General features: G+C 39.5%; 2 protein-coding genes across 3 annotated transcripts; one reads left to right on the top strand and one right to left on the bottom strand.

Moving 5' to 3' along the window:
• The first annotated feature begins 1,236 nt into the window (after positions 1-1,236).
• On the top strand, positions 1,237-5,887 carry emp1 (epithelial membrane protein 1). Of its 2 annotated transcripts, XM_062387870.1 has the most exons (5): positions 1,237-1,373; positions 2,242-2,332; positions 2,930-3,029; positions 3,218-3,358; positions 4,284-5,887. In XM_062387870.1, the coding sequence occupies exons 2-5, from the start codon at positions 2,258-2,260 to the stop codon at positions 4,442-4,444; spliced, it is 477 nt and encodes a 158-aa protein (XP_062243854.1). In that variant the 5' UTR covers positions 1,237-1,373; positions 2,242-2,257; the 3' UTR covers positions 4,445-5,887. The 2 variants fall into 2 exon arrangements, with proteins under 2 accessions (XP_062243854.1, XP_062243853.1); XM_062387869.1 differs by lacking the exon at positions 1,237-1,373 and having other exon boundaries at positions 2,190-2,332.
• f8a (coagulation factor VIII associated) lies at positions 5,772-10,977 on the bottom strand. Its single transcript, XM_062387868.1, has 12 exons — positions 10,792-10,977; positions 10,333-10,379; positions 10,114-10,186; positions 8,685-8,844; positions 8,452-8,520; positions 8,221-8,341; positions 7,998-8,090; positions 7,662-7,726; positions 7,132-7,213; positions 6,931-6,977; positions 6,492-6,547; positions 5,772-6,375 (listed from the first exon to the last, which is right to left on the bottom strand). Exons 1-12 carry the CDS (start codon positions 10,944-10,946, stop codon positions 6,294-6,296), a joined length of 1,050 nt encoding a protein of 349 aa, XP_062243852.1. The 5' UTR covers positions 10,947-10,977; the 3' UTR covers positions 5,772-6,293.
• Between the last annotated feature and the right edge of the window lie 3,201 nt (positions 10,978-14,178).

Below are 14,178 nucleotides of genomic sequence, written 5' to 3'. Positions count from 1 at the left end.
CACTGAGAGACCACAGCCTGAGGGAAGATAAGAAAGATAAAGAGATGAGCTGTCAGAGAAAAGAAGACTTTAATCAAGTATAAAAATTCTCTTTAATGTCCTTCTATAAAACTCTTTTATAGGAATGAGACGAGCCATAATCACTTGAGCTTCCTCTGAGGAAGGTGATAAAAGGCTTCAGCAGATGTTCACTGCAGAGTCATCCCCCAATAACATGGCATTATTCATCTACAGCCAACAATAACACCTCTCTGTTTAAAGGATGACAGCTTGTGGTTCAATTACAATACTTTTATATGAAGAGTCTAGTGTGGAAATTAAATCCATCCTGCCTCTGATGGCCTCTGCCAATCATGTTAGTTTTTTATTTCAGTTTTGTGTTCCCATTTAACAGAATTGTATTCCGATTGTTTATTTAAATTAATTTGTAATATATTTTTCTCTAGTGTTTGCATTTGGAAGAGTTTTAACTTTTATTCATTTCATTTTTCTTTTGTATTCACAATTTGCACCTTTTTCTATTGATTCATTTTTTATTTCTGTTAACTTAACTTCTTCTCCCCACAACTGACCAATTATTTCCACACAGGTGAAAGCAAGACCTGCCTTTAGCTGCATCCTGATGCTGAAATTCGATTATGGTGGAATTTGGCAGTAGGAGTCGGACTGAAGTCCTGTCCACCAGACATCTGTTTTTCCATGATTGCAAAACTTTACAGTATAGGGATACAACCCAAGAATCTATAAATCTTGCCTGAACTGATTCTACATGAGCCAGTACTGTTCCCATGTCATCATCAGAGCGGAGCTGCTGAGGAAGACGTGAAGTCCCTGGTGTCTGGAGCTCAGGACGTTCTGTACCACCGGCCAAACTTCTCACAATCTCACATTGTATGTACATAATGAACCAGACTGCACAGGTAAGAAGTTCACTTTCACTGCTCTTCCAGACATATTTACATAAGAACCATTTATATTTAATTTTCACTTGAAAGAATCAGAAAGGCTGTAGCTATTGTGGCCAGGTTATTGTGGAGATGAGGCACCAACAGGGAAAAAAAGCAGCCTACAGGGAAAGAACTTGTGGAATAAAAAGAGAGAAGAGATCCATCATCAGCAAGTTAAGGTCTTTAAGTCCATGTGCACGGTTTGTACGAACCTGAAGCCATTTGGTTCGCCTGGATAAGTCTCTGAGGGGGGGGGGGGGGGAGAAAAATTTGAAACTTCATGGGTGTGGCCTGGTGAGGGGAAAAGAGAGGGATTGGAGAGAGAGAGGGAAAACAGTGTGATGTGTGTGCTGTGAATTCAGAGCTGGGTGGGTCTACACTGTTTCACATTCCCAAATATCTCCGTGCGTAAAAAAAGGCTTTCAGGTAACGTTTTATCCACGTTTCTTTACATTTTGCACGGTTATGTCTGGTAATCCGCAGTGTTGACTACTATTACGCATGGTTTACGACGAGGTTTTTCTGTAGATCCCGTACATATGTATTTAGACGCAGTTTAGACATTTCAGTGGCGCTTTGAAGACTCGTACGGATGTGGCTGCGTGCAAAAAAGTTTTTGAAATGACGCACAGCACCAAACTGTAGAATCACGCACATTTGGGACAGATGCAGCGTTTAATGTGTGTGTATATACAAGTTCCAACTGTGTTTCTTGGGCTTTTCTGTCGTCGTATTCTCGCGCTCTTTTCAAAGTTGTTGACTTATTGCGCAGGGCCTGCGTGTGACGGAGCTGCTCCATTTGGGAAGGCGTCCTAACGCCGCACAGACAAATGCGCCTTTCTTGTCGACGAAAGCAGCTTCGGGTCATTAAAAAAAAAAAACACGGTGATTCCGGACTTCTGCTAATGGATGAAAATAAGTTGGAGAAGTCTGATTATAGGAAATAAGTTTCAAGAGAATAAGAAAAGCTCATTGAAGCAGAACCGTGTGATGAGTTCGACCTCAGTTGTGTGTGTCTGCAAAAATGTGTCTGCATGGGCTTCTGGGGCGAGTTTGGACTTGCATGCAACAGCTCCCCCCCCCCCTTTCCTCCTCCATTCTGTTAGAGACTGTGTTTATTTGGGACAGATGAGTGTGTGTGCGTGTGTGTGTGTGAGAGAGAGAGAGAGAGAGGGAGGGAGGGTGGGTGGGTGATTGTGTCAATGCTTCCTCATGTTAAAAGGCTTTATTACATAAGTCCCTGCGTGGAAGACAAGTAATGGTGTGCATCCTTCCGTCCTCCCCCCGTTATCAGTTCACAAAAAGCCACAATGTTGGTGCTGGCTGGAATCATCGTTCTGCACATTACCACCATCATCCTGCTGCTGGTGGCCACCATCGATAATGTGAGTGGATGGTATTTTACTTTCTCTCCTCCTTTAACAAGGGTCCAGGCCTGGGAGGGAGAACGAGAGGTTTTATATATGTTTAAGCTTTAGGTTCTCTATCCGTTCTCATCTTCAGCATGAATGCAAACACATAAAATAAACCACTATCCATTTCTGTGTGGAAGCTTCAGCTCAGTCGAGCATTGAAACATTTGGAAATTAACAGGATTTAAGTGGTGCAATGCAATGCAATTTGTTTTTGTTTTTTGCCACCCACAGGGCTGAAAATACACATATCTCTCCTGACACATGTTCACCAACCCCTTTTAAGATTGATATTTTTAACGGACACATATCACTCAACCCCTGTGCAATTTATTTCAGAACAGGCTGTTTCTATCTTAAAAATAAACTCTCTACTGAACTCAAAAAACTAATATTGTAATTTGACACTGATTAGTTCTGTCAACACCAGTACAGGCATACATGAGGGATAACAGCAAAGTTTGTTGAGTAAATATGCAAAACTTTCACAATATATACATATATCACATATTCTATCTTTTGTGTTTGCCTTGATATCTGTTTATTCTCTTGCTCGTCTCTTGTCCTCAGGCATGGTGGATCACTGACACAGTGTCAACTGATTTGTGGGGCCGATTAGAGCTGAAAAACTCCATCTGGCACTACACCAACCTGGAAGACTACCCGCAGGGTAAACTCTCACTTTCGTCTCGACAGAGTTCAGACACTGATCCGCCACAACAATAAAAACAAGTTACCTGTTTTACTTTGTATGTTGACTTTATGAAACAAGAGAACCCAGCTGTTGAGCATGGTGATACATCCGTGTTAACGTGGACTCTTCCCTGACTGTGTCTGTGTTTTGTTGTGCTCCTGCAGAATATCTCCAGACGATACAGGCCACCTCAGTGCTGGCCTGTATCTTTGCCATCCTGGCCCTGTTTGTGTTTGTGGCCCAGCTTTTCACCCTACCCAAAGGCCAGAGGTTCATCTTCACTGGCATTTTACAGCTAATCGCCTGTAAGTAACTGGGGTCAAATGGCTGACCTACAGCTATAAGACATCCTGACACGTGCATGTTTGTTTCCTATAGTGGTGGTGTGAAACCTCAGTGTTTTCAGACTTGTATGTGAACGTACCACCTCTCAGCTTCCAGCCTAGCAGAGCAGTGTGAAGTGTTTCAGTGAGGAGTGTAGTAAAAGATCCCCAGACAATGTTGTGTGTGTCTGGATCTCCACTGGAAGTAGAGGTCCGGACCTGGAATGTTTGTGTAAATGTGCTAATAATAGCTGCAAACAATGATTCATTATTGAAAGAATCATATTATTTTCTAAATTATTCAATTAATGATTTGACAACTAAATAATCCTAAAATAGTGAAACATGCCGGTCAAAAATGTCCTTTAATCGTAAACCCAGAGGTATTGATATAAGACGGCAAAGAAAACCGGCAAAATGTCAACAATTATCCAGCAAACATGGGCAGAGTACTTACAGCTATGAGATTAAATAATTATCAATGCCTCAGTTAAAAAATAACACTATTCATTAGAGTATTGAAAAAGTAGATGGTGATTTTACCACTGAACAGTTTTACTAGCACCTAATCTTATATTTAAATCGTATAAATGTGTTGTGACAGAGTTTTGGTAAAAAAATTATAATATATTTTTGTACGAATAATTCACGTTACAATTAAAGAAAGTAGTTCATCACTTCTTCTAGTGCACAAATTCCGAGATGAAGTAATTGGACTTTTGACATGTATTGTCTTGAGTTTGTTTCATTGTAAAACTAATAAGGTGAAACTGTCGTGATGGTAATTTCACTGTGATCACAGTTACACATTTGTCACATCGTCTTTGTTCATGAGCCCTATCTTACAGTGGCAAAAGTAATTACTGTGTAATTGCCTTGTCAACACTCCCCCTCTTCTCTCATGCAGGCCTCAGTATAATGATAGCAGCCTCCATCTACACGGCCCAGCTTCACACCGATGAAACGGTGGGAGGGTACGGACACTCCTATATCCTGGCCTGGATCTCTTTTGTTCTCACCTTTCTCCTAGCGGTTACCTACCTCGTCCTGCGGAAGAAGAGCGAGTGAGGGGGGGAAGAGGAAAGGGGGCAGGGCTGGGGACAGATTCCTTTTGAGTATGGGAAATTAGATAAGTGGGATTTGCCGGAAATTTGGTCGGAGAAAAACAAAATAATCTACATCTGAAGCTAGTTAAAGCAGGGGGACTTGTATTCAATCACTAAAAAGAGCCATTTGTTTCTACTTTGAATAATGTCAATTTAAATAGAAATAATGTAATCAGTACATGAAGGGCTGAACTTTACGTGAACAGATTTTCGTCCATGACTAAGAAGAGGGCAGCGCAGTATTTTAGTTTGATCGCAACCATATGGGGAGTAAAATAATAGGTGTGATTAGGTGGGAGCTGAACAAGTGATCATTTCAAAGCTCTACTGCCACAAAAATAAATCGGTGAATCATTTATCTCATCTGTGAATTAGAAGAACTCAGGCAACATCCAATAGTATGACATCAGGACAAAGACTTACTCGCTCTCTTAGCGAGAATGAGGCGCAGGCCAGTACTACACCAACACACAATCTGTATGAAGCTAAAGACGGTAAGTTAGCTTAGCTTGACATAAAAACAGAAACCAGGGGGACACAAGAACAACACAATCTGTTGCTGCGTGCTGTTAAACCCCCCAGGGTCGAACTCGGCTCAGTTATAATTTGAGCTTTGAATTATCCCATTAGCTCTTGTTTAACTGCACTGGTGCTTCTTGGCAGTTTGATTTGCTTTGGACAAAGCTATGCTATGCTAGCTGTTACCCCCTGTTTTCAGTCTCGATACTAAGCTACACTAGTCATCCCTGTTCAGATACAAGTGGTATCAATTCTCTCACCTAGAACTCTAAACACAGCATTTAAGCGTTTATCCCAAAATGTCAAACTACTGCATTTTAAATCTTAACAGAGTTCCTGGTCTGAGAAGGTTAAAAGGCCTTTGAGATGTAGAAGTTGAACATATTCTGTGATTTCAAAGTACTCATCGTCCTGTATAAACACATTGTGAGGCGGACAGCTACTGCCACAGTGGTCCAGATTTGAGGAATGAAAATAAAATCTGTGTCTGAGAGGGTAGCTGGCCTAAGTACAGCATTCCTTTTTGCAGAACTTGAACAATCAGGAGGGTCAAGCCTAAAGTTACAGTACAAGTAGTTTGAATCATGTATCTTTATTTTACAACTGAAGTATATTGTATCCTTTTTAATCTATGAACATTGTAACCATTATATTTTTGTAACATTTTGTATGGAGTGTTCCTTGTTGTTTTAGTCATGTTTGATTTTGTGTGTGTTAGTTGGCTGCTATCCTAAGAAAAGTACATGTCGTTTGTACAAGTGAACCAGGGATGGAGGACAATGGTGGTTTATTTCACCATATTACAGAACTATACAATAGAAGGTTTTGTTTGTAATTACATTGGAATAAAAGCCATATCATTTATTAATAAAAACAAATAACTCAAGGCATCCATGTTTCTTCTATTGAACTGCTATAAATACAACAAAATCAAAACGGTCACTATTGCGTAATACATGTGTAAGATTCGTCCAGTTTTGTAGCCTTCCCTCAAGTTAGAGCACATAGAATTTCACTTTAAACAATTTAAATTCAGTCTTAAGTTATATTGTGACAAACATCTTCACATCAGAATAACAACAGACAACACTCATTTCTCGACAAAGATACTTTTCTAAATAACAAGGGCAGGGTTTTGTAGAGTGTGCATTTGTGTCGAGTGCAAGTTCCATCACAGAAGTTTTATAAGCAACACTTCTTCAGGTCTTACAACAGACCCAGTCAGAAACAGGAATGTTCCATTATGTGAAGTATTGTTCCCAGAGGAAGTTAGTAAAAGAAACTGGACTGTACTAAATGCCTTGGCCAGACGGCGTGATGCGCTCCTGAACCACCAGGTGGAGAAGGTGATTCTGCTCAGCTGCCAGATATGGCCTGAGGGAGGAAGAAACAGCAACACATAATAAATATGGAGAACTCAGTTTGAGAAATGATGACAATGCAGCTCAACCTGCATCACATGACGAAATTTGAGTTTTTCAAACACTCACCACAGCTCAGTCTGAAGAGACTTCAGGGACTCGGTATCTTTCTCCTGACATGCCATCTGCAAAACAGATTTCCTGTTAGAACACTGCACAAATTAAACTAACTGCACATTCAAATAACCTTGACAAGTTCTCAGAGTCTCCTAAATGTTTGTGCATGCTCATATCTTATTTTATCAACATTATTTACATCAAATAGAAGAATAGTTTTTCCAGCACATTTCTAAGTATTAATGCTCATCGCAACATTGAAAGAAAAGGGGAAAGAAACAGGGAATCGTCTTGTAACACAAACACCACTGCAAATAGGACATTTTAATTCCACTGGCGAAGGAAGACCTTTATCATTGTCAATGTGAAGGCCACGATGACCCATCCTTTTTTTCCTGTACGAGGCAGGAAGGACCAGGAAATCCTGTGAAGAGAACTCAGTGAAACTCACCACTACTGACTGCAAGAGCAGGAAAACATTCTCAGGCAGGAAGGTCACTGAAAGAGAGGAAGGGATCCATGTTTATTCGACTTCAGTCAAACGACATTCAAGGGATTAAGGAAGCATTTTCTGAATTCTCAGTCAAAAGAGAATATGTGTGGAATTAAGATGTTTTTGCTATAAAGTAGATAAATAATGAGGTGCATTTACCTTGACTGTGAGGGTCAAAGGACTCCCATGCGTATCTCTCCAGGGTCTGTGCATGTTCTGGTAACAACTTCTGAGGTGGAGGCTGCACAGTCAAACAGGTTGGAACATTTACATCTTGCTGAACAATAAAGACTTACAGAGAGCAAAGTGGGGCTGATAATCAAATCTATGATACAATATTAATACTCTCGACAATATTTTCCCTCGTGTTGCTGATGTGCAGATCCTTAAGATGTAACGATTACCTTTTCACTGATGGATGTAGCAATTATATATTGTCAGGCCGACATGATGCTCTGTGTCTTTCTTTAAAGAACTTCACATAGCATTTACATTCATCATCAAAACTGCCTATAAAACTCAAAATCAAGATTGTAATGAGTTAAGTGATGACACCTGCTGGATTCATTGTCTCTAAATTAAGGTTTTCCCTCATCACGGTTGTGTTTTCTACTTCGCTTAGACAGGCATTGTGATGTCTATGGTTTTCTTGCATGTCTCGTCTTTTTATATCAAAGTGGCATACTTACCTCTAACAGCATCAGCAGCAGTACTCTGGAGATCTCACATTTTGCCACAATATCCAGAAATGCACCTATGAGAATGTGAGGGAAATACAGACAGAAGATTAAGTTGCCTTAATATCATTTAACATTGTTCCTGTCACTGTAATCAAATAAAATCCAACAATGGTAATAAAGCAACATCCCAGCTTTTCAATTAAATGTTATGCCATTTTTGGGGTTTATGAGATATTTCATGCAGCCCTCATTTTTAAACATACAACCAAGTATCCATTCAATATTTTGCCCATATATGAGATAATTTTAAACACAAAGAGTCTTTAGATAAACGCAGGGTCTTACCAACAGGGGTGCTGGTGCCTGGTAGCTGCAGTCCTCTCTCCTGACACACAAGCTGCATCTCCGTGAACATCGACAAAGCACCATCATAGTCACCTGCAGAAACAGAGAAGACAAGTTTAAACCACAGAAAACAAGTCAAATCAGCTCTGTATGCATAAGCAGGTTAAAAAACCCCATTGATATCAGGTTTATAATCAGATGTGATTTATCAGGCTGAACTCACGGGTGAGAATTTTACACGTTGCTATTTCTCCCATTGACAGCAGAGCTTCAATCGGTGTCTGCGTCTGCAACTCTGCAGCTCTCTGATAATGAACGATGGCCTCTCCTGGTCTGTTCATCTCCTATTGGAAACAGAGGAGGAGCTGAGGTTAATATGTCAGATAAAATATATAGTAAGTACGTAAAAATCACAATTATTCATATTGTGAACGTCTCTGATTCGGAGTTTTACCTTGAGTGCATTTCCAAGTTCTAGACACAGACTCGCAGCCATCACAGGCTGGTTCATCTCAATGAACACCTGTAAACCATTTGTACATCAGCATTTTCCTACTGTCTCATGTGATCACAATACAGGTATGTACACCCTTAATCGGTTCATATACAAAATAACTAAACATTTCACAATGAATGTACTACTACTTTCGTTAAAAAGTCAAAACCAGACCAGGAATCAAAGTTTACCTTAATTGCAAAGCTGTAACAGTTAAGTGCAGCCTGAAGGTGCTCATCAAAGCCCGGGGCCTGCAGGGCCCTGTTCTCCTTCTCAGACAAGAGAAAGAGGCGGGCAGCATCAGTTAATGCCAAGGCCTCTCCAGGAGCATTAAACAGAGTCTGCTCACACCTGCAGTGAAGACATTCAGGATGTGTAACAACAACAGATGTGAACACGTCAGCACTAAAACATGTCATCACTGTGAATGATACACGCTACCTCTGGGCCAATTCCAAACACCATCTGGTTCTTTATCGTGAAGGACGAGAACATCCTTCACGATCATTTTGACCTTGTACTCAGCACAAGCACAAGTTTGACTTATTCTGCACATTCTTTACTCAACTTATATTCTTATTTATATTTTATGATGAGGATAGTGTGAAAACATTTCAAGTTGAACTTAAACTGTGATTAACATTTACACAAATAGCATTAACATGATAAAAACGTTATGAGGTGACAGTAGGACTTTAAGAACACTACACGGCCAAAACTATGTGGAAACCTGAACAATAAACCATGTGTGGTGTTCACTGTGCTGAACATCTTATACCAAAAAATTCTAACGGTAATATGTTGCTTAAAAAGCCTCCAACTGTCGTGGAAGGTTTTCTAAAATATATTAATATCTGATTTCAGGAATTTGATCCAATTCAACTGAAGTTCTGTCCTTAACATCCGCTGGTGATAAATAAGACCTGCTAACATCTACTGGTAGTTGGTAACCTAAATCGTACAAAAGACATTCAAATGTACATCTTCCTTCATCGTCTTCTATTCAAAATGATACTGAGGTCAGCCACTGATGTTGAGGGATAAGGGCTGGGTCTTGGTTGTCATTGTCCCAAAAACATTGAAGGTCAAGGCCCTGTTCAGACTTACACAGCTCTTGCACACTAAACTAGTAGAGGACCATGATATGTGCTTGGTGGCAGATACGGAAAGAGGTCTTTGCTAAACTATAAAAGTTTGAAGCAGGTAATTGTGTAAAATATCACAGTATGTCATGAAATAAAGATTCTTCTCAATCTGAACTAGGGGGGGGGGGGGGGGGGGGTCTAGCCGTAACCATGCATGTATATATTTATACTCTACACTGATGTGTATCTTTTACTGAGTTATAATCTAAAATGATTTGTGTCAATCTGGAACAGTTGTATATACAGTATTAGTAAGTAGATACATCAATAAGTAAATACACAAATAGGGGTTACCACATGAAATTATGAAATAAAAATGAATAGTCATTTTTATTTGTAGGTAGTATCATTTAATGCCAACTTGTAGCAGGGGTTTACTTATTTTTCATTAAATACAAAAGCAACTCTAGATTTAATTTCGACCTTCTGCATACAGGCCATGGGTGTGTGGTTTGTGTTGAGTGGATCCTCTCACCGAGCCATGGCCAGGTTACAGAAGGCAGCATACTGCAGACACTCCTGCTGCTTCAGCTCTTTCGCTAGCTGGCCTGAGAGGACAGGACAGAAAACACATGAGAGTCAAACTCACAACAAACAATAAAAGACACACATATTAAATATAGAAGTATGAAGAAGGCTAAAACGATCCCTGTTGTGTCAACACTAAACAGCAGGTGATGGACGTGACACTCACCAAACTGTTCACTCGCCTCTGCTACATTTGGCTTGCGAAGAAAACGCCTGCAACAAAGAAACGCAAACGTATCAGTTTACATCTCGACAGAAGTTTGATCAAACGTTAATTGGCTGAGAAGAGTTACGGGGAGCTGTGTGCTAGGCTAATTAGCACTGGTCGTGTTTAGATACATCTCCACAGTAAAACAACGCCAGACGTTTCCGTTAACTTCCGCTTCACGACCCACGACTGAATAATTAAAGTGTATCAACGTGATGTTTTCATTACAGGTTCCACAACAAGCGTTATCAGTAAATGGAAACACACGACACTGACGTTTATGAAAGGCTAACAGTTAGCTGCCTGTACTAGCACTGGCTGCATCACTGATCTGCAGCATTAATGTCGAGTAACCTGGCGACAATCCCTGATATCTGAAGCCCTTTCGGGACCAATGGCTGAGATGACAATGCTCACTTCTTCAGTTTATTTGACACAGCTCGATATCTCGCTAGGAAATCTCCCTCGGCGGCCATGGTCGATGGAGCAAAACAAACCAGGTCAAACCAGGAAGTCCCTATCTGAGAGCAGCGTCGGCATTGGCTCGTGGAATCCAGACATCGCAGTTTCATTGGTCGCCACAAGCTACAGGGTGGGACTCATTCGAAAGGAAATGCCCAGATGAGGAAGTTGTAACATTTAATCAAACCCGAAATCAAACAGAGTGAGACATGGAAACATTTATTTTTTCCATGATAAATATATAACTTTACACTTACAGTTCAGAGAAAAATACTGCATTACTTTATTTTATTTTTATTATATTCCAGTAAATGTATTTAAACGCTATATTTACTGTTTTCATTTATCAATATGTCTCTTTCGAAAAGGTTTTTTGTAATATGGTGTTTTCTTTATTTGTGTAAGCTACTGACCTGTCAGGGCCTGTCAGTGCTCGGGCCCTACAAAATAAAAAAAATAAAATAAAATAAAATAAAATAAAATAAAATAAAATAAAATAAAATAAAATAAAATAAAATAAAATAAAATAAAATAAAATAAAAATAGTGACAACACTTTTATGTCTTCACTTTAAACATGAAACAGAATATTTATTCAAATTTTTTTTTTACTTATAAATAATCTAAATATGTTTGCCCTCTCAAAATCTCTCACTCAAGTTTATTCATGATCAAAAGTTCTCATAGACAGAATCAAAGACGTCGACAGCCTGGGGTGGTGTGGTTTGCTCCGTCTGTGAATGAAGCAGAAGACAGGTAACTAAGCGCATGTGTGGTTGTTTTCCTGTGATAACAAAACATGGCAAAGCACCTAAAGTTCACACTGACGTTTTCTGTGTGTTCATTCTCGTTGGGTTTGGTTTCCCTTTGATCCGGCTCCTGGTTGGCAAACGAGCAGTCGATCACATCATAAATGGACCTGGGTCGAGCCTGCAGACTCTGAGACCAAACAAATCGAAATAAATGAATAAAATGTGATGGAAAACAAAAGCATACTTTCAGTCAATTGTGTTCATGCATATACACTGTTGAAAATAATGTTACTTGCAGCATAGAAAGATGTAGATGGAGCTGTTCCTTTATCTGCGTTGTCTACCTCCGTCTCGCTAGTCTCCGTTTCTTCTCCGTTCTGCCTCTGCTTCCCGCTGGTTTTGCCACTTTTAGTTATCGGCTCTTTCTATAAATGAGTATTAATTAAATAAAATCAAAGAATAGTGATGCAAAGTGGACAACACTAGAAGAAGATAAAGGCAAATGAGGATTTTGTTGTGTTGCCATCGCAACTTCTTCGGTTTTCTGTCATAGGAGGTGAAATATTAAATTATATATATTTTTTTGCCAAATACTATTATTTACTGTAATATACTTTCTCTGGATAACAGTGTAGACCAACTGTCAGAGTTCAGCTATAAAAGACACTCAGTGAAAGGATGAGGTAGCTGTTGCTGCGTGCTTTGTCCTACACGAGGTCATGGTAACAGAGTGAGATATAATGTAATTTCTTCGCAGGACTATATCCACAAGTCAGAGCCACTTTACCAATTTGTCTAGACATATATATAATAAGTAGCACTAAGATCCAAAAGAACAAGGACTACTCCTGAATCGTTTTTTTTTTATGAAAACTACTCTTTTGTGAGGCTCAAATCCAGATCAGTCACTCAGATCAGTCCACATGTTGTGAACTGGCAACTGATTCGTCAACAGAGAGATTAGTCTGGTTTCTTTTTTGTTGGTCATGAATGTAAAGCTGCCATTTCTCAGAAATGTTCCTACTGGTCCTCATCATGGAGGATGTTATCTTAAGTGACCTGATCTCTGAGGTGATATGGTGCTGGAGCAGGAATCTGGATCTGGGGCTACAACTAATGATCCTAATCCTAGAAGGCAACATCTTGTTTTGTCCGACCAGATATTGAGGATGTACACAAACGACGTGGGATTATTTTTGTATTATATCCATTAATCGCAAAACTATTAGAAAACAATAAGAAAAAGAGTATTACTTTTTGACACTTTAGCTGGAAAAATGACCTAAATGGTTCTTAATTGGTGAATAACTATCAAAATAGTTGCCATATAATTTGTCTCAATAGATGGGCTCATCTGTATCAGCCTCAGAATCCCCCCCCCCCCCCCCCACATCACAACACCACAGTCTAAGTTGGTAAAAAAAGCTATGTTCTTAGGAATGTGCAACACCAAGTTTCTTAACTTCCGCCGTCTTACCCAATGTCCTCTGAAGACATAGATGGAGCCGACCACACTGAAAACCAGCAGCACACCAGTGATGACGGCAATACCGCATTCTGTGTAACTCATCATCGGGGGCTCCTTATAGCCATAAGCTGGAAAACACACACAGTGTTCAATGTCAGTGTGTGCCAGGAATCCATCACAACTATAACAGTGCTATACTGAGGAATTCCTCATCTGTGAAGCAGCTAATCCTCCGGCTAAAGATATGTTAGATAATTTGCATGTGTTTAAAATTAACTGGATATGTTATTAGCGTCAGTATTAGTCCACTTACTTCTTCTGGCATGGTTCGTGTGTTTTCTAAAATGGGAACTGAGATGCTCCACGGAGTCCCATGATAAATGTTAATGGTTTTAGAATTATTAAAGGGGTAAGAGAGAAAAATACACATCTGTGAGACATCAAATTATGTTTTTATGGGGTTTTCTCGTAAAATACTCAAAACCATGACTCACTTTTGCCACTTGTGCCAAAACTTACTATAAAGATCAACAGGAACAATAGAGAACAGTATGTTCAATGTAGACCTGCCAACACTGAACAAAGTGTAAATATTCAGCTCATAACGTTCTCCAAGATTTTACGTGACTTTGTGTAATTGGATTTTGTTTTTGTCTTTAGACTCGGGACCAAATCCGTCTCTTAGAAATTACATTTTATTCTGATTTGCAACTTCAAATACTTTTTGTACGACACATAATTGCAACCAGATCACGATTTCTCTTAACGTCATGAGGAAATGTGGAATTTATATCCAGATATGTTGTGAGTGAAGGTATCGCTTGTTATGACCTCAGCGTTATTAAAGTCTTTGATGGTTGTGTTTAGACACTCAAAGCTCTTGGTTAAGAGCAAGGAAATTTTGGGATCTGGATTCACACAGAAAAAGTGCACAGTGACTTCATACACATTTCTTTCTCTTACATCACTGAAAATACTTGTTCTGCTTAATTCACACGGTGCTTTGATTACCTCTTCAGAGTTGAGAAAGAAGACTTTGAATCTTGCTAACACTGTTGATCCTGTCACTTCCAAAAGACCAAAAGTTTTCGTTGCTATCACAATTTGAAAGATGACGACTTGC

This window comes from Platichthys flesus, chromosome 5, assembly GCF_949316205.1.
Source record: "Platichthys flesus chromosome 5, fPlaFle2.1, whole genome shotgun sequence".
Taxonomy (NCBI): domain Eukaryota; kingdom Metazoa; phylum Chordata; class Actinopteri; order Pleuronectiformes; family Pleuronectidae; genus Platichthys; species Platichthys flesus.
The sequence above is the reverse complement of the archived record's forward strand: the minus strand, read 5'-3'. Positions and strand labels throughout refer to the sequence as shown.